The 22,117-nt window shown below is 32.1% G+C and overlaps 1 protein-coding gene across 1 annotated transcript; it reads right to left on the reverse strand.

Moving 5' to 3' along the window:
- Window positions 1–4,461: 4,461 nt before the first annotated feature.
- On the reverse strand, window positions 4,462–5,400 carry LOC130612670 (uncharacterized). Its single transcript, XM_057434316.1, has 3 exons — window positions 5,211–5,400; window positions 4,992–5,120; window positions 4,462–4,793 (listed from the first exon to the last, which is right to left on the reverse strand). The coding sequence occupies exons 1-3, from the start codon at window positions 5,260–5,262 to the stop codon at window positions 4,522–4,524; spliced, it is 453 nt and encodes a 150-aa protein (XP_057290299.1). The 5' UTR covers window positions 5,263–5,400; the 3' UTR covers window positions 4,462–4,521.
- Between the last annotated feature and the right edge of the window lie 16,717 nt (window positions 5,401–22,117).

Raw genomic sequence — 22,117 nt, forward strand, 5'->3', positions numbered from 1 at the left:
GGTTTAGGGACCATTTAATTTTCCAGCAAACTTTACCCTTTTCTATCGCAAGACTCAAAAAACCGCTGGTGTGGTGTTATAATATATTCCTTGTCGACAGAATTTTTTCAAAAACTAATCTTACAATTTTAAAACACCAAACGACCAATTTTATTCTACAATAGCTTGAAGTTTCTGAAAGCTAGGTAAAGGTTCTCTAACATATTTCTGTTTTTCAAGAGATTGCATAAAAAATGCCAAAAATTGTTTCGATCCGTTTTTTCCGATTTTGGGGTAACATCCAAAAATCGGGAAATCAGATTAATCACATGTACACATAACGCAAAGTGATTCTTCTTGATAAAAAAGGTGTGTTGTAAGGTTCAGGTTCTAACGATAATCCTAACAAGAGTTATTATACTTTTCCCATTATCAGGGTTTCATATAGATTTGTAGGGATTGTTTCGAGTAATAGCCATTATCAGACCCTCTCTTCGGTATGGGACCTAAATATATTGCACGCAGATGGGTAATATATAAATATTGGGACTCAGTCATTACTGTAGCCATGGAATGTAGCATTATGGATTTATTAAAAAAATCTTTAGGGAGGGCGGAATCCGCCACACACAGACCCCTCCCTACCTTGAACCGAATAGAGTTAAAAAGTTACTAAGTAATTCAAAACTTAAGTTCAAAAATGTAAATGTACTTTTTTAAATTCTAGTTACAATACAAAGCCTTGTTAAATCTGCTACATGCAGTGTGAAGTTTGGAGTGAAGTAATAAGAATTTGGACCAATGCTCTGCAATGTGTTTCCCGGCGTGTATATATGGATTCGTGTAACCAACATATGCAAATTAATTTGAAATCTGTGTCGCACCTAGTAAGAATAACAAAATTTAACTTTGCAATCTTACTTTGCGTGTATTGATGTTTACAACATTTGAATTTAGTGGATTTTTAAAGCTTTGTAACTCTGTTTGTGACTTGTTAATGTTAGATTTTATATTTTTGGTGCCTTTATATTTCAGTTTTGAATGCTTTCATCACAAAGTTCCTTTTAAGTGGAAAATACCTGACTTAAATGATGAGATAAGTCAAATCGACGGGATTTTTAGTCAACTTTAAACTGGCATGAAAATTGCCAATCAAAAATTAGATTAGGGGCTTGTTGTGAGCGTGCAAGAAGCACAAAATCTGCATCAAACTTTTGAAAATGATCTAATTTCAATAAGAGTATTGGGTGGAATAAGATCGAGACTTCTGACGCAGTCAGAGCTCAATTGCAGCACATTATTCATTAACTTCAACGTTACATATTCACTGCCATTAATATCAATCTATTGTACTTTCCTGGTGTTTGAATTGGCCCTTCTTAATTTACAAGCAAACCTCTTATAACGTAAGGATAAAATTTTTTGTACTTTTGTAATTTCCTTCGGTGTCAAATATTAAATTTTATGGGATGAAAGTTGTATTTGCTCCCAACTTCTGTATTTTGAATCATCCATTAAGTAGGGTGGGGTGAAAATTAGTTAAAAAGATTATTTAATTTCGCATTGTGTTACAATGGCTATTTGTGCATTTTTGCTATTGCCTGTTTATCTTATGGCAGCATTTTAGCTTGTCTCAGATACCATACCCAGTCTAATGTTTTCTTCTGATGGGAACTAAATGGTATCATTACATGTATCATTTTAGTCGATGTCCCAATTTCATACATGTTTTGTTACGTTGACAATGCAGTGATATATTCTGTTGAAACACAACTTAGTCAAGTTAAGAGAGAAGTAAACACTACACGAAAACGGAAATTTTTGCCTGTCATTTCACAATGTCTTATATGATTAACTTTGGAGCGTAGGTGAATAATGATTATTATTTTCTAAAAAATTATTTTATTACTAAATCATCTTTGCACGTAATATTGCCTTAACACGACATCAAACGCATCCACGTAGGGTTTCTTTCGTGTTTCTTCCTATTTTTTCTGTTTTCGTACCGTTACTTTGTTTATTTTTATGTTTGAAAGAGTGCAAACATACACTACTTGACGGAAAGTAATTTCACACACAACATTGTTGCATAAATCAGTTTTTTATACAGTAATTGAAACCAACCAACCACATTTTTGTTTTACATATTGCGCGGCAAGCAATAAAACATAAAAACATTGTAAGCATATTCAATATATTAAATGACTGCGTCAAGGCTTTAGAAAATGGATTTGGTGGTTTATATTAACATCTACTTGAAGAATATTCAAGCACAAGAACATTACCAAACCTTTAAAACTTTATTCCATGTCTCAAGCCCACATGTCTCAAGCCCTCAAGTCCACATAAGGGCCTTAATATGTCCCAATAGTAGATAATTCCTCATTAACAACTTTCCGAACCGTTTCAAAATATTGTTTAATTGACAGGGATATTGACCCAGGCTGTACATAATAACATGGTAGTTGTATCTTTTTAAATAAGCACTGTCGTTCGTAAAAGAAATGAGCTTATGAAAATATCCCGTTAGGCAGAAGGACAAATCAAAAGGTATAATTCATAATATCTATAATTATGTCAAGTATTACCACTGCTGCTATTATAATATTCTTGGGACTAGTTTTTTGCCTTGCATTATATTCTGTTGTGTATGCAACACATTTGAGATTTAAAGATTGTACCCTATTACGATTTACATTTATAAGACTTTTAGGTAGACTTTATATTTTTACCACAATTAACAATGGGTCGAAATATACTTAAACATAATTGCTGTTTCGTACTTAAGAGCAATTATGTTCTGTCAAATAGCAATAGAGGTATAGATCATATGTTTTTTTAAACGAATTCATATCATACATAATTAGTGAGCTCTCTTTTATTTGATATCGAAAGAATTATTCCCATAAGCTAAAACAGTGGTTTTATCAAACGATAATTGACGGCTTTCGCACACTCGTGCGCAACCATACACTTCACGGTTGCCAGTCAACACATATGTTCTACCTGTAAGTCAAGTGCGTTCAATATGCTCCTTTAGTGTTACCTTCTAGTGGCGTATATTTTCACAATAGAATGTAACAATTTATCTTGTGCTCGTGTAACGCTATACCACACTTGAGATGAGTGATGAGGGAATTTTAATTCAGACAGAGATAAAAATAGATGGGAAGTTTTAAATGTCACATATGGCTTACAGCATTTCTTAAAAATCTTTTTTAATTTATATCAAGTTGTTGTTAGATAGTTGACCAAGATTCCGAAAAACGATGACGCTTTTCTTTTGAACAGCATCGGTTAAATGTCCTTATGCAAATTGTTTAAAAACAGTTTTTAATAAAGGTAATAGGATAACCACTTTTGCGAAAAATGTTTTCCAACTTAACTAACTCTTTGTGGAAAAGTGACTAACTGGAACACATTCAAAACAACGATTGACAAAAAATTTGAATGTTTTTGTAATTAAACTCTCAAGATGAGTTTATAGAACGATAAAAATAGGTTTATACAAACTGTGGTGATGCAGGAAATTCCAGAACAAGTTACATTAGCATGGATGAAAGAAAGTCTGTTATTGCTATCAGGTTAAACGATATTCACAGATGGCAAGTGTTCATATTTGCGTAAAACAGTCTTGAGTGTTTAGGACGTTTAAATAGAACAAGATATTATCGACCTAACGCCTATAAATTACTTGTGTAAAGTCATCAGGACAATTGGCAAACCAATATTTCTTGTAATGACACATAAATGCAATGCTAAGTGTGAAAACAAAAGACCTATGACAACACCATTAACTTGCTACTACAATTTCTCATTAATATGAAATTCATTATTAGCTATGATAAAAAGATGCTTTATTTCACTCTTACTAAATCCTGCCATCTTATTAAAACTTTTAAGCAACAATACTCCAAGGATATTGGTAAATGTAGAATCCACATCAACACTACGAATGTAAAATTTGACGAAATTGCCTTAGATTCCACTTTTATCATAAAAATTAGATTGTTATAGGAGTTATGATGACGTGAGCAGTACAAATTTGTTCACCCGTTTTCTTTATGTTAAGAGGTTAACCAAAATATGTATAGAATCATGTCCTTTCGACACACGCTTACAGCTTACATTCTGGTTTGATGATTTTTTGGTCTCATCTTTTCTGAACTACTTTGAGTTGTTTTAAACTGTTTTCATTCTATCATTGTTTTGATATCTGTGAAGCCTTATATAGAATATTCACTTGATGACAACCAACTACTACAATGTCGCGAAAACTACATAACGATGTTAAAATATTCAACCTTAGGTAATAACAAATTAAAATGATGATCTTCTATTGCCATAACCTTAAGTCAATGCAATTTTAACGGCCGTGACTTTCATTTAGCGATTTTAACCTATTAAAAAACGGCTTGAAAACTTTTATTTTAAAAAGAAAGTAAAATAAGAAAACACAACAACCTTTACAGAGAACAGGTTTATTTCCTTTATACTACAAGACAAAGAGTTGCATGTAAACAAAATTACAAATTATTAAATTCAGGGAACTGCAGGTGTAATAATAGCTTGAAGACGATTCTTGATAACAAGAAGTCTGGCTTTTACGCCGTTTAATACTCTGTTTGAAACTTGATCGTTGCCCAGCATTTGATTCAAATTTCTAGCGTCTTGTACGCTCGACACAAGTCCACAATCAAGTCGTCGATTGATAATTTCAAGACGAGAGTTGATATCATCTATTAACTTACATGTTTGATTTATTAGTTGTTCTACACCCGATAACTTGAGACTTGCAATGAAAGGATTCAGGTCTATAATTAAAAAGACATATCTTTATCGTTAGGAAAAGTTTCGCGAAATTTATCTGACTAGTTTAGGGCAAAGACTATTCAAATAATCAGCTTTTTACATTGTAGGTACTCCTCCATTAAGTTTGTAAAACGGAAAGCAAAAGGATATATTTTGTCAATGTTAAAAAAAAGATTTGAATCAGTTTGCTTCACACTTACGTGGTATAATGTTGTTGCAAACTACGATATTTTCATTTGCGCTTGACAGTATTGCAGTAATTTCACCATCTTGTGGTTTTGTTGGGACATCTGGAATGTTGGTGCAATTAAGAGTTTGTCCATATGACACTATAAAATATGAGAAAAATTAAGTATTTTTCACCAAATTTATTATTGATAATTTTTTTTGGAGTACAAAAATTATTTTATTTAACAAACCTGACGCAAAACATAGCAGTACAGAGCAGATCCATAAACCAACTTTATTCATGATTGATATTGTAATTTGCGTTATTGTTGCTTTAAAGAAATGATGTGATGAAAAATTAGATAAGAGAATTTCTTGTCTTTCCTTCTTGTAAATCGTTACTTGAGGAAATAGAAAATATTTCAAATCCTATTTGTTTTCTCTACCCTCTTTACAGCGATTGTGAATATACTTTTTACCATTTGCCTTTTATAGTATTTAACTTTTTTCGAGACAAACAAAGTAATTAGTGGTTTTTTGTGTCAATATAGCAATTTAAATTTAATTTTTTAGGTGCAAAAATACAAGAAGTCTTATAGAGAAAAGTAATTGGAAATCGATGTGTCATCTAAAATAATAAATTTTCCGACTGCCAGAAATATAATCTCACCTTGGTTGCGGGTTATGTAACTTTGACGACATGCAAACAATCTAAATCGGGTGATAAAATCAGTAAGTAAGATTAGGTTAAGTGTTAATAGCTCTAATTGATTGTTATGTAAGTTTGCCAATTATTGTCCATGACACATTCTAAAAACCACTTTTGCGCTCTTTCGTTATTTTTTTGTTGTTATCAGTTCTAATAACTTTTATAGCACATAGCAATGACGATATCAAAATATTTTTAGCTGTTTTCATTTTAAACACATCTAGTAGGAAGTTATTTTACAAAAAGTTAAATGAAATATGTAGTGACCTCCCAAGTAATTGGGCTCTAATTAAAAAGACACCGAAGAAGTATACGTTAATAAGTATTGAGTAGAGTAGTTTTTTTCGGTATAATTACTGTCTCGGATATGATATTGGTTAGGGACTCGAACTTCCTAATTTCTTATATTTTTTGTTCGTCAACAACAAAACATCGTGATCCGAACACAGAAAATATCAAAACCGATAATTTTGCACAGGCTAATCACTATTTTTTTCACGAACAAAATGCCTGCTCCTTAAACTTTTTACAACCTTTTTGATTTCCAGCTTATTTACGACAGATGCCAGATTTTAAGAATGAGTAGAGAAAACACATCACATACTATAAAGCCTTTAAAACCTTAACGCAATCTTTGACAAACACATGGTCAGGATTCATTTAAAAAAATATTTGAAACAGTCGGATTGGTCTAGCCCTTATTTATTTGTTTGTCAACAAGAAAAAATCGTGCTAAAGACACACGAAGCGGGAAAAGCGATAAATATTTGTTGACTTTTGCTGCAACAGGCGGATTTTGATGGAATATCACACAAGCTGACGACTTTTTTTGTCGCAAAAGAATATCCTTTTTCTTAAGCTTTTTGTAACATCTTAACTTTTTTCTAAAGGAGAAATATTTCTCCATCCTTCACACTGTAAGACAGTGATTTTTTCTGTCCATTTATGACAAACGCTGTAATAATTATTTATACTAAGCATAACAGATTTTAAGAATGAGTAGAGTGTGTTTAATCGCTTTAAATATTTGCTGCTAAAACTTCGCAGCAAAACACATCACAGTCGAATAAGCCCAAAAATATATACTTCTTTTTAGTTAGTATTTCCAATCTAAATTTCATTCACTCTAAGAATGCAAAAACGTATTTATTGAAGACCTCGCCATATCATTTTACATTTTATATTTTGTTCCTCGTTTATGTTATATAAACCGTGTCTTACGCTATCCAGGCAAAATTTTAGTAACCAATTCATAGAATTCGCTTGTTTCCTCCGACTCATGTTAGGTCTCAGATAAAAAAGGTTATCTATGTGATAATACCTGTATACGTCTGTCTGCCACGCAAAATGGTGGCAAGTAGAAGACGCACGCATTACGGTATAAAAAGGACGGGCGAACCCGTGGATTTTTCCACAGGCTAACGACTAGTTAAATAAAAAAATGAATAGACATTATTTTTACTTCCTCTTTTGTTGTTTTTCCTTCTTTCGTAATCGTCAAATTTCGTTAGTGAATTTGAAAAATAATATGACTGAGAGTTTTTATTAATAGGCAATAGCAAAGTTCTCGGAAAATTTATAGACGAGCGAAAAATTATAAGTCGGGGATAGGAATAGTTGATAGAATATGTTGTCGGGAAAACTGAAGTCACGAAGATATTCTTGATCTATGAACCACTTTTTTGTAACAAAATATCTTTCGAAGGACTGTATAATTTATTATCATTAAATCAAAATAATGATCTGCGGATAGTGTGCTTGTCAAAAACCTTGGAAGCTTGATATAGTAAAAGTCTGAAAAAACTATGTGAGCGAAATAGAATCATCGAAAGTAGGAAGTTTGTGTAATTGCGCACATACAGTTGTTTTTGCAAAAATATACAAAAAAGCAACAAAATTACAGTTTGGCATCAAAGTGATTACATACCACTTAACCTGTCTGATTGGCAGTCAATTGTGTAATTGTTTTGTTTTTTAAACTACATTAATAAAAATAGGAAACAAAATATAACAATCTTAGCCTTTCTTGGAGGAGTATGACACCTTAAGGAATTAATATCAAAAAAGTTAAATATCTATAAAACATGAAACAATAAATATTTATAGTTTAAAAGAACCAATGATGTTATCATTATTTTGTGCAGATGTTGTGTTATTTCTTTCTTTGAATTTTCCACTTGATTGAATGTTATTGCAATTAAAACGTTAAATGCTGTAAAATTACCATTGTCCATATAAACATGAAAGAAAAAATGGGTTGAAAACAAGTCTGTAATATACATGTTAGACGACGTTATAGCACTCTGCAAACATCATTCTTTGTTTTAATTTACATGTAAGCTAGAGTGCATATAAAGTAAATCATATCGCACTGAATTTTTCTTATTTTTTATGTAAAATCTTTTGCATTTACACAAATTATAAGGACAGCAAGGAAAACGACTAGAATTTGAAAAAAGAACTTATACTTGCAAAATATAAAAACACTACTACAAAGAGAAATGAATCATTAGACATTTTACTAACTTGTTTTTGGAGATGAAGAACAAATTTCGCATGCGCCTTAACCTTCCTAAATTTCTGTCGTCTATTTAGTTTCAGATATATAATAAGTGCTTAAGACCTTGCAGCATGAAATTTTGGCTACACTAGTTCGAAGTCCGTGCAACCTTTTGCAACGCATGCTTATGATAATGCTCCCGTAAAATCATGGTATGCTGAATGTGATGAAGTATATTAATCAAACTTCCCGCACAATAATAACTAAAAAAAAAATTATATTCAAATGTTCGTTTTTTTGGCAGAGTTTGAATAAAACTATTATTTTGCACAATGATTACATTTGGCGAATTATATGAATTTTAGTCAAATCCGAGATATACATTTCGTTGAAAAAGTGATTAGGCAACTATGCGTAAATATTAAACACTTCAGATGTCTTTCATAGTTTTTGCAATATCTTACATTTGTATTTAAACTTTTGTACATAGGTAAAACCATTCAGACAGATTTTTGACATAATAATGACTGGCTCGGAGCAAGAATGCTGAATTGAAAATGCTGGTTGCGCACCATGCCAACATTAATAAGAAAAATTACAAGAAAAATTATATTGCAATTCTTTTTTTGGTCGAAGTGCTGTTGCAACAATTTTCATCACGATTATATTTCCTTGATGTAAAGAAATTATATGGAATACGTTGTAACACAGTCAAAAAATAAATTCCGTCAGTCGTCATCGACTTGTTGAAATATTTAACGCGGTATTATTTGGCTCCACTTATTCATCCAATCATGTTTTTTCTGCCCTGATACTTTGTTTTCCAAAATCTTCATTATTTTCTTAAAGATTTGTCATTTAGCGAGGATATAGACAGTTAAGTTTAATAAAAACTCTGGATTCTGTGTGTCCTAGATATTTTATAACTTTTAAGTGTATAATTTCGGAGTGCCCGCCCTTGTCATTATATTTGTTGACAGTACATCCCTTCACTTATCAGTTAATCAATAATGTTTAGGCCATCGCAACAACAGGAAAGCAATCTTAATATAAGATCTTCTTCTGCATGTTATATAATAAAAAATGCAAGAAAATCTTTGAGAACGATCTATCTCTTGACAAAGGAAATTACAATGTTTTATGATGTGCATAGTGAATATAATGACTCCTATTGTGACTTATGATATACTATTTGCTAGGTATTATTCCTATCTAGTTTGTTGTTGCTTTTTGCGCCTAACAACATCCGGCTATAAAAAGATAACTTATGCTCCATCTTCACAGAAAGTAGCTGGCAACAACAATTGAAAAAGGTAGAACATGAGTAAAATGCACACAAATTGAGAAGCTCGTCCAATGAATCTAGCAACTGCTACGCAAATTGTTGAACTGACATATTCATTTCTTTTTAGATAACTTATTCTCCGCAGATTGATCAGTTTCTTCTTTTATCACATCACAATGTATAGACGCTGTGTTTACATCTGTACTATCTTGCTCTGCTACGTATCAGGTAGTTTATTCTCCGCAATTACTATCACAGAAAAATTTTGACAATATTTTAGCATAGCGTGTTACTCAAAAATATTATTAACCTTTTCCCTTGATATTTTAACAGGGGCTTTGGCACAACATAATTGGAAGAAGAGAACGCCCGTTCCTAACACACCAACGGACCCAAGTATTACTAGCCTGATAAAATATGGAAACGCAAATATAGAGGTCTGCACCCAACTGATCCCATGTAAGAAAATTTTATATTCCAACAAATATTACTTAATTTTATGGCAACATGCATTTTTTTGGATAAATGAAACATAAAAATATATCTTGCGCAGTTAATGTAACAGTGATCTCTGAATGTTAGCTTTTACAAATTTCATGTTCGCATTGGTGTTTTTATCTTAGTTTTAAATGCATTCATCGCAAGTGCAAAGTTACCCACCATAGTTGCTCAAGTAAGTCAAGTAGACGCAATCTTAACTCAACTTCAAACCCGCAAAAAAATTGTCAATCAAAGATTAGATTGTGGGCTTGTGGTGAGTGTGCTGGAAGCACAAAATCTGCAACAGAGTTTGGAAAATGATTTAGTTTCAGAAAGAGTATTGGGTGGAATACGATCGAGACTTATAGTCATCCGAAATCAATTGCAACATATTATTCATTGACTGCAACATATCAAACTTCGCTAAATTATTACCTTTGAAAAACATTTCTTTGTGTACATTTCGTGTTTGGAACTTTCAATTTTCGCGAAGTATTAAATTGTAAACTTTGTATTTGCCGAAATGGGGCCCATCATGTTTAGAATTTTACCCCAGAATTATTTCATTTTCAACAATTCTGGTCTGTCACTCGGTTCTATTTCCCTGCCAAGTTTAAGAGGTATCCAGTGAGCAAATATATATCTTTGTTTACAATTAGTTTTAAGGTTATCTACTTTTTCGTACATATTTTTAACGAAAACATTTTTTAACATAATCTTTGTGAGCATCTATTATTTAAACAGATTTTCATTGATGAGAGAAGTTGTCTTCCGTGATTTTCCTGGTTTTTAAAGTTGTTTGATCAGATAATGTTATTACATATTTACTATTGTAACAATTTATTTTACTTAGATGTCATGTTATAACATTTAACTACTGTAACTAACTTTGTTTGCGAAAAAAAAGATAAATTTTAGCTTTTTCAACGCTATGTTTGCCAAACGGAGGAAAAACATAACTTTTTTGAACTGCAACATTATCAATGTAAGGCAAAAGTGGTTACTACTGCATCAAATAGTCATTACATATATGTAATTACCGAAATAGTGTTTTAAAACTTTACTAACTCAAGTATAAGCTCTTTGCTTCATTTTCAGTATATGGACATAGTTGAAGACGAGTCTTATAAAGTTTATTTGTACATGGATATGCTTCCACCTTCCAGGGTAGCTTTTTTACCACTTGTAAACTATTATAGCGTAAGAATTAATGTAAAAAAGTTTTTTTGGTTCTTGTAACATATATTTTTGCACTAATCTTCTCGCCAATGCTAATGTTAAACCCTTGAATATTTTTATTCTTTGGGGACAAGGAAAAAAATCATGTCACAAACGAGTTTTGATAAAATGTATCTTTGTCATAATATTCAAAAATAGTGGTTATCCCACGAAACTGGATTATGCCGCATCTAATGAATAGAGAAACCAGAAAAGTAATTTGCATAATTAAGTCGCTTAGACTACAGGGTTGAGGATCCTACTGTACTCGATGTTAGAATGGTAGCTAAAACGTTTTTGGAGTCATGACAGCATCATCACAACAGACGTCACTTTCTTGAAGCTAACTAAAAATTACAAAATATCACCAAATTTTAACCCCTAATATGGAATGCTTCAAATGTTATTACGAACCATTATTAGGGCGATAGATGTTCTATCAAAATGTTAAGTTGCTAAAGTAAGAGAAACTACAGTTGGCAATTTTCAATAAAAATTATACAGAAGTGGGGAGGATTCTCCTAAAAGGAATAACCGTTCCATATTATATTATCAGATGATTTCATACCGCGGTGATCCAACAGGACGTTAACTATTCATATGGCTTGTTGTCATGGTTACGCGTTCCAAGACAAAGTAAAAGATTTGTATTTGCCCCGCTGCCAAAAAGCTAAAGAAAGTGTGTGAAGTTTTCTTGAAGTCAGTTAAAGGTTATGTCTGTATCTATACAAAGCAAATTTTCTAAAGTAATCTTTCTTCTGAGAAATCACACATAGTGGTATAAAAATACGTAAGTTGTTATACGCAGGACTTAAATTAATACCTACAACGTGAAAATTCTGTGTTAAGCATAGCCACATGGATATATCAACATCATTGACAGCGTCTTCCTGTGCATGAAACCGAGAGTAGTATTTGTCAATACTACAAAATTGCATAGTACGTAAAATTTAATAACTTTCTTTAAGATTATCTTGAGAACTTGAAACTCAGAACACAACTTCATTTCATCAAGGAGTTTCATTACGCTGAGTTGGAACACGTAATTATCCTACGTGATTAATAAGGATTTTGTGCATTTTTTCGTGTGAGTTATGAAAAAACTAGAAAATATGTTAAATAAATTACTTGTATTAAAACTAAAGCAATTGAATATATAAACAGACAGTGATATTTTGAAGTAATTTCAAGTTTCAGATGACGTCACAGAATAGTGTACTTACGTTGGCAAAAATTAATTATTGAAATTTTGTTTCCGTAATAAGGTACCAAATGTATGTGCTGCAAGTTAGATTTCATTAGGAATAATCCATCAAAAAAGGTATGGAGGAGCAGAGAAAAAGTTTGAAATACCCCATGGACCAAATAGGATTATGAAAGTAAAAAATGACTTTCATCATGTTTAGTGAGTGTTTCACCGCATGCGTCTCTCTCTTTTGTGCACACATCAAGCGCATGTTTTCCTTCTTAACAGTCTTATTGTAGTCAATCAACACTAACATGAAAGAATAAATATTTTAAAAATAAGGGCAAACTGCTCTGTCGCATGGCTTACTATTACTCAATTATACATGTTGCAGCTATCATAACAAAACACGTCTTAGCAAAAACATACCACGTAAAAAAAGCGGTAAATTTTCATCAAAAATGTTGCAGAACAACAACGCACCGTACCCAAAAGATAGTGTCTTATAACCGCTACTTTTGACGTTCTATGATAATTTGGGACGAAGTTTTTTTGGATTCCTTACTACAATGAAACCCGACTTTTCAAGTTATGCACATGCGCACTAGGTTAGTATAAATGCAAGCATAGTGCAAGCCTCGGTCTTTAGTCGCGTGAAAGCATCGGAATTTTTAACACAGCATGGCATTGAATTTTGAAGAACACGATACTCGTATCCAATAGCTGGTGGAAGATAAAATTCAACGTCAGTAAGCGCAAACATTGACAGCTGTTGCCTCTGTTTCTGAAAGGATTGTTTCACGTTTCTTGGAAGGCCAACAGTAGAAATTTGATGAGGCGATGAAATCTCAAAAGAAATTGTACAGCGTCAGTCTAGAAGGTAAAGGAAATCAACACTAACTTTACTTTTGCCAAAACCTGATGTACAGTTTCAACAAAACAACGGACAGTTTGGCGGATAAGAACATCGAAAGAGCGCAAAGATTCTTGTCTGATGGTACTCATTAAGTTAAAAGACAGAGGAGAATGGGCAACGGTTAATGAATATAAAAGTGATTTAACCTCTGATTCAGAAGACGAAAGATAAATTGAGCAATTCGTTCAGTCAATGCTAAAAGCGAAAAGCGTAGAAAATTAAAGCAACCCAATTTTACCTAACAAATGAACTTCGACTACAGTGCGCCAGTACCCCATTTTTAATTTGCGAGTTTATTTTCTGAGTTTGACACGTTTTTAATTTTACTTAATTTTTTACGTTTTTACTTGTTTTAGAACATAGAAACTGGAAAACAGAGCTAATCAGTACACAAGGAAATTCTCTAGTCAGGAAACTTTTTTCAGGAAATTTTTTTCTGGATGTGCTTGTTTCGTGTTAAGTGGGATATTACCTACCTTTTAACCTTCAACCGCTACCGACTGCTGCTAAGAACAATGCCTCTAAATGCCATCTAAAACATGAAGAATTTGTAGCGCAAAGTATTGAGCAACTTTTAAAAGATGTTTCGAAGAGGTTACTAACAATCCACGTACAGTAGCAGAAGGAACTAAATTGCGACTGGTTTTAGATTTAAGACATGTGAAAGATTACTTACCTTTTTCGAAATTTGGATGCGAAGATTTAAAAATCGTATACCAGCATCTTGAAACTGAATATTACTTCTCAGCTCAACTGTATATTACTTCTCCACTCAACTTGGTTTTCCTAGACGTTTCCTTATAAGACGGTCGTGTATTCTGAATTGCTCTTTTTAACATTTGGTCTTGCTAGTATTATGTGTTTACAAAGGTGACAAAACTTTCGTTATTAAAATGGCGAAAAGACGGTATAAAATATACTGTATTTAAATTATGGTATTTTGGTCCAAAATTATTAAAGACAACAAGGGAGCATTTTGCGGTTATTCACAACGATTAGGCAGGAGCTGGACTCACCATTAATTGAACTAATTTGAACTCACTTGTGGAATTAGTTTTAAACAGCAATCGTGTAAGCGTAGAAATTATTTCCACAATTGAATGACGAATTTTTTTAATGACTTTAGTTATAGGCCCCGTTAACAAGACTATCTAAATGGCACATATATCGCTTTATAGAATCTTGTTCAACTTTGGCACAGAAACCTTTTAAACACAAACGGTTATAAAATTTTTAAAAAAACACCTTAACAACCAAGGTTATTTTCTCCGTTGCTAATGATAGTGGGTATGGGGATATCTTGTACAACGTTTGGGATATAATATAGCCAGAAATCTTACTACAGAAGTAAGATGTACAGGTTTTACTTACCGGAAACATTTAGTCGTTAAACTTATCCTACAAGCGGCATGCCCACATGTAAAAAATGAATCCAATAGTGTTAATCTTACTCGAATAATAGCAGTAGGCAGCAGGAGTACGCATTTAGGAAAACTCGTTTTAGAAATTTTTGATGTTTCAATGAGTTAGAAACTAAAATTACAACCTTCGTGGATCCCAAAGCAGATTTTTTTTTTTTCATATATTACTGGTTTGAATAAAAAGATAAATTAAAAAAAAAATGTAATATCTTTCTTTTTATACTGAAAGAGAACTACATTGTTCATCACTAACATTAGTGATGAACAAAGTAGTTCTCTTTTAGTATGACTTACACGCATTATACTCGCCCGTCATGATCAGAGGTCTGATCGGGGTGAAGCATTCTCTGTTGAGAATGAAATACGGATGTGCTATGATAAATATTCAGCTATGTATCTTTCTTTTTATTGTGATGGTCATTGGTTAAACAAGAAAAATTGAAGATCAAAGTAGCAATTAACATGAATAACATGAACATATTTTTAATATTTAATTCAACTGAAAATACTATACGTACTTCAAGTAAAAATTCTTAAATAAAGATGAAGCCACCATATGGTGAGTTCGATTTGTTGTTAAGTGTTTCTTGTCTTCAAAAAAAAATTTGATCAATTGATTACATTTAACAGAATTTTGCATTTTTACAATCGATCATTCCGCCGACGACATAAATAGGAAAGTTGACAACTTTAACTCAAAATATTATTGCTTGAATTCGCTTGGTGTAACGCGTTTACTTACAATTGGTTCGATGATTTAAATTAATGGGCGATGTTCTAAATCACCTTAAAATTTGCAGTCGAGGCGTATTGTTAGTTCCTATGTGGCAATCATTATATTTCTTGACATTGTTAATTCCCAACAGAACCCGTTCTTACGAATTTGTAACAGGTTACTGTTATTAGGTCCTTATTTTTATAACTATACGACTTGTAAAATCCGTATTTTTTAGCTTTGTTAGTAGTTATTCTCTGCAATAAATTTCACACATAGACCATTGCCAAACTGGTGTAAAATTCTTTAACAGGCACATGCATATTACCGTTAAAAGGGCGTACCTATTAAATCGCGGGACAAGCATATAAGAAAATCTGCCGGACGGGCTTATGTCTTAAATCGCCTGACGGGCGTGTGTATTAAATTACCAAACAGGCGTATACACAAGCAACAACCAGAACCACTAAGGATCAAGTTTTCTGAAAAATGGTACACAGGTGGTTGACTTACCTTATTTTATTGTTAATCCCCTATATCCCCTATAAGAACGTACTAGTGAACCATATAAAGACGTAAACAAAGATGAAACTCATTTTATTAAAACTGAAGCTTTTCGTACTTCTATGTACATTTTCAAGGTTAGTGAAAATTACATACAAACAGCTTATATGCACTAATGAATGCTAATTCCTTCAAGAGTTAAGCTATGCCATTTCTAAATAGTCGGAAAAAACTTTATGACTAATTGGTCATTGATTGAGGGTTTAAATATTTTAATGTAAAATGCTTCTAGAATTTTCCGATTTTTACGTTTGACAGGAGCTTTCGTACTTTCCAACGATGTGTTCCGATTTTTCCTTTATTTTCTCATGTTGTTGTAGCGATCTTATTTTAATATGACCAGTAGGTTCTCCTATGTAGAGAGCTCAGCACGTGCAAACTCCTTCGTAAATGACATTGGAGCAATGTTCAACTTTTATTCTGTCCTTTAACACAAATAAAGATCTAATTTTTCTTGTATTTTACGCGATAATTATATCAACTTTTTCACCGGTAATTTTTTCCAGAGAAGTTTTCATCTTAAACTGCTCTCTCTCTCTTTTTGAACTACAAAACTACATACATAAAAAATTGATTTTATTCTTTGTTTATATGTTCCTATAAATGCAAAGGAGCTTGGAAAAAGTAGGTAGGTTGGAGCTTTAAAAATAAAAATATTAACAATTGTCCTGCAACCCCTCGATCTCGTATGTATTAATTTTAACGACTTGGTTACGGAAGGGTAAGTACAAATATTTCGGGAATTGTTAGCATGGACTTAGAAAATAAATAAGATTCATTTGAAATTAGTGTTACAAAGACTTATCAGCTAAGAAAAGGCCATATTGTGTACATAGTTCACACTGGTTCTTCCATATCTCCAGTAACCCGGTTACAAAAGTATTTGTGCATGACAAATTTGAAATTTCAACCGGATTCTTACTTAACTTGTCGTTTGGCGAAAACAAAGACATGTCACAATATCTAATGGCAGCTTTTTGTATCCTACAAAACTGCAAGAAAAATCAGTCACGAATATTTAAATACGCTTCAAAAGCGTAATTTTGTAAACAACTTTATTATTTAGTGATACATCCAAGCGTGGTTTCAGTGACAGTAACGCTGTTTTCACCTTATTTAATGAAAACCTGCCCTTACAAAGATCTTCCAACGTTTTTTAAGGAGCTCTTAAATTTTTGACATGCTCTACCGTTGTATTGAATCAAAAGCAATTTTTTCTTTTCTCGTCTGTAGGAGCTGCCACAACTATCTGAAGTGTTTGTTTAATGATGGGTTCAAAACAAAATGTTGGGTATTGATTGTTTATTAATATCCTCCTTGCACGTGCTAAACCTTTATGACAATTATTCCAACTGCTGCAGGAACAAAAGATTTTATAAACAAATCTTGACATGACTGATCTTTTGTATATTACCAGAGATCAGCTGGTGTGAAAAAGATGATATAAATAATATCAAATTATATTGCAGAAACTAAATGTAATATATAAATATATTACTGGTTTGAATAAAAAGATAAATCAAAAAAAAAAATGTAATATCTTTCTTTTTATACTAAAAGAGAACTACATTGTTCATCACTAACATTAGTGATGAACAAAGTAGTTCTCTTTCAGTATGACTTACACGCATTATACTCGCCCGTCATGATCAGAGGTCTGATCGGGGTGAAGCATTCTCTGTTGAGAATGAAATACGGATGTGCTATGATAAATATTCACCTATGTATCTTGCTTTTTATTGTGATGGTCATTGGTTAAACAAGAAACAATTGAAGATCAAAGTAGCAATTAACATGAATAACATGAACATATTTTTAATATTTAATTCAACTGAAAATACTGCACGTACTTCAAGTAAAAATTCTTAAATAAAGATGAAGCCACCATATCGTGAGTTCGATTTGTTGTTGAGTGTTTCCTGTCTTCACCGTCTGAAGCAGGTAGTATGTTGTGGAAAAGGAATTTAAAACACACAAAAAATTGCTGTTTGTCATAACTATTATTGCTAAAGTTCCAATAAGTTTAAACACAGGATATAAAATTCTGTTAGTACTATAGTACGTAAAGTATTATTGGTTGTCTGGAGTCAAAGATTTCAGATTCAAAGATTTTTAATTTTACTGGTAAGTGCCTCCAAAACCTACCTAATTTCCACCCAATCCAGCCATGAAAATTCTGCAAAACTAAACAGATAATAGACACTTAGTTGTCAGTTAGAATTATTTATCGATAGTAGTTATCTTGATTGATTTTAGGATTTAGAAATCTATAAAAAAACCTTGTCAAAAAATGCCATAATAATTTTTTTTAACATATCTTCCTGTCCAATCTAACTAGTTTATGAGCGCAATATTCTCACGGGAAATTTTAGATTTTTTTTTTCAAGAATAAAGTAAAATTTAAAGTATCAATTGTTATAAATTGACGTCTTTGTCGGACATATTTTATTTAGCACATTTACAAGTTCCAAGGAAAATCACATGCGCCTATTGCTTCATTAAAGAATAAAGATTCTGGGCATTTCATACAAGCTATTCTTCGTCCCAGCCAACACGATATAAAATAGTTTTTATGAGTAGGATGTGTCATGACTCCACTGAACTGAGGTGCTTTGATTTCACAAATATTTGGACATTTAAACATTAAAATTGTCGTTGTTGTAGTAGTGATGGAATTAGTAGTTTTCTGGTTTGTCATTTTTGTTGTTTGAAGAGTTATTATTGGTGTCCTTGTAGTTACAGGTGTCATTGTTGATGAGGGTGTTGTTGTTGATGATATTGATAAGGAGATACATTTAATAGCGTCTAAATTTAAAAAAACAGTTGTGGTTTATATAGTAACGCTATACTTCCATGTACAGGGAAACATTTTAAAGGGTCTTTTGAAACCTATTTTACCTGATTGTTGATACAAGCATTTGTTGCACTCAGGAACAAAGAATAACGACTTTGGCCAACATGAAGTACAATGAGCTCTCTCGTTCACACATTGCAGAATGAAATGAGGATTGTCAGGGTGTTTGTAATTGCCGTTTGTTTTTCCAATGCACAAGCTGTTTGAGCCTAAAGTAGCGTAGAGTATATGAAGACCTAAAACCATCGTTGTCTAATCCTTATTAATGACAAGACTAGCCGAAGTCCCGTGGAAGAATCCACTGAATCTCTCATCAAGTCCATATGATAGGTGCCAAATAAAAACATAGACCACACCAATTTGAATTTTTAAAAGTCACAACTTGCATTATTCTATATCTATAACCGCTGAAACAAAACGTCCAAAAAATTAGCAATAAAAAAATAAAAATAAAAGAGAATAAAAGCCCTTGGATTGAGGTTGCTCACAGTCTGCATTATACAGAACGTTTAGAAATATAAGCAGGTCCAACAACAAAATAAAAATAAAATAAAATAACAATGCAAAACGTCTAACAAAATCGAAGGTGTCTAACAACGGTTATGTAAAAAGCTAAATCTGCTAAAACTGTATACTTGCTTTGCCATGCCAGAAGTGCACCAGGGGAAAATAGTATACCAGACATAAGAAAAAATCGGTAAGTCACACCAAAAAGATTATTGCAAGATTTCCAGTTTCTAATGCATCATACCAAATTAGCTAATTAGTCTATTGCATACACTAACCCTCCCAATGCGTAAACGTGCCGTGCATGATAACAATACAGTGTTTTCGAATTTAGGAATCGAATATATTTCAAACGGTAATGTAACAGATGTAAACATTGATTTAACTTTGTTTACATTAAGGTTTATTATAACGTAGCCTTAAAAACAGTAACAACGGAAAAATTACTTTTTACATTTTATATAAATTCTTCTCTACGATATACACGCTGTATTTTATAAGAATAGTGTTTTTTTTCGTTTCAGCCTTCATGTTCTTAACTTTCCCTGGTGTACTTGCCCATTGCTTTGGAGAAAAAAAGGTTCAGTTTGTGAGATATATACGCAATAAAAAAGTAAACTTCTAATTAAATTTGTGCATCATACAAATTTTTATATTAAAACAAACAATCAAGCTTAGACATATTCTTAGGATATTCTGACCCATTGTTTAGAGTATATTCTTATAAAAAAAGTTCTTAACTTTCTTGACAAATACTACCCTCGAGGCCTAAAAATATATAATGCCTTAATAAAATAAAGCTTGCTATAAGTAGCTTTAGCTATTAGCAAATTTTTTTTATATTTATTTAGAACAAACAATCGAGGTTGGACATATTCTTAAGATATCTTCAACTGGACCCTGAGTATATTCTTACAAAAAAAATATGTTCAGGGTGAAGACAAAACATATTTAACTTCATATTTAAGTGAAAGTTTAGCTGGAAGCGTGTAAATGGCTTAAAACCTTATTCACCTAAATTCATTTCTCTACCAGATAATCTAAACAACACCTGCTTTTCTTTCGCTTTCTCAGTAGTAGCTAGCGTTTTCTGGATAAAAGTCCAATCAGTTTTTTTACTTCGATTGCTAAACTTAGCTTCATCCCAAAGAAAACAAAATGAAAATGTATAGCTAGCTACAATTGTCTGATACATTTCCAGTCAGTTCTCTTTTTCACGTTATATCGTACGTTTTTCTTCTTTATAACAAATATTTCTGACAACAACATAAACTTTTTTTATTCTCGCTCGCCAACAACAGTCGCTCTACAACAACAGTTTTGTTTTTTACATTTTAGATTCGAATTATCATTCGAATTCGATAGCTTTTTTGAAAAAGAAAGCAACCTCGGTCCCAGAACACAAAAATGATAGAAGAAACAAATAAGCTTTAATTCAACCTCATGATGAGTAAACATTGTTTGGCATAACTTTTCTCAGGATTACTTTGAAAAAGAGACAACCTTCTTCGCTTCTGTTTTCATTTTTCAGCTGATAAACTTTGTTTCCGTGTGATACGGCGCGCACATGGTTATCCGGGGTACAATTAAATTATTCTATCTATAACGACCAACGGTGCTTTTAAAACAAAGAAACAAATGAAAACATTTGAGAATAAAATAAAAATTAGCTTTAATAAAATAAGGAAAAAGAGTTTTATTTTTTAAAGTAATAAGAAAAGAGAATTAAATATTTAAATAGTAACCCCCTGATTTGCGTTTTTTTTTAACTTGGTAAATTTTAGCGTAACGCCACGTCGTAAGAAAGTGACCCGTGATTTGTGTGCCATGACCTCACCGTGCGCACACACACACAAGGCGTGTTAATATATAGATTTTATCTTGACACTTTAACTGTCAAATCTATGACACATCTGCTAAACTTTAAATTAAACTATTTGTTAGCAAAATCTTTTATGAGTAAAATCACTTACATGTTATTGAAATTCTTGTGGTTAATGACATTTGGTTTTCTGTTTTCGACGGCGAGATAAACAGAGTTTTTATAAGTTTTCCACTTGTTCTTGCTACAGCACTCGTTACATTATTGTGAACAATACTACCGGAGTAATTTATTTTTGTAGTCGTCAATTTTTGTGTCGGTTGTACTGTTTTGAAAAGAAAGGAAGTTATATCCGCTGCAGACGTGAAAGATGCCAATGTGTGTCTTTTAGTTGCATTAACGATGACATTATTTGCTGTCAAAATTGAAGTAGAACTGGAAGTTGAAATTGTTTTTTCTTTTGTCAAGAATGTATAAATATCTTTCGAATTTGCTGTAACGGATAAAGAAGCAGTTAATTTAATAGACGACGTTCCAATTTTTTTAATGGTACCTTCTAGAGAATGACTTTTTAGTTCATATATAGATGGTTTTAATATAGTAGAAAATGATTGTTTCGTAAATGTTCTCTTTATATTTGATGTATCGGATGTGTTCTGGATAATAACAGTACTGCCTATTGATTCTTTTGATGTGTTTTTCCTCTTTATTACTGATGTTATAGATACAGGAGATGATTTTTCTGTGATAAAGGTGTGGGCAACTGATATAATCGAGCTTTGACTTTTTATTGATGTTTTTGTTATAGCTGGCGTGGTAGAGATTAATTGCGTTCCCAACATCCCTTTTGCAAATGAATTATTTTTGTCCACACTTATTGGATTTAATGAAATTTTTGGTTTGCTACTGGCAGGCATTATTGATATAGATATTACATTAGTATTACTGGTAGTATGTATGCCGAACGATTTTTTCAAAGCA

The sequence above is a fragment of the Hydractinia symbiolongicarpus genome, chromosome 1, assembly GCF_029227915.1.
Source record: "Hydractinia symbiolongicarpus strain clone_291-10 chromosome 1, HSymV2.1, whole genome shotgun sequence".
NCBI lineage: Eukaryota > Metazoa > Cnidaria > Hydrozoa > Anthoathecata > Hydractiniidae > Hydractinia > Hydractinia symbiolongicarpus.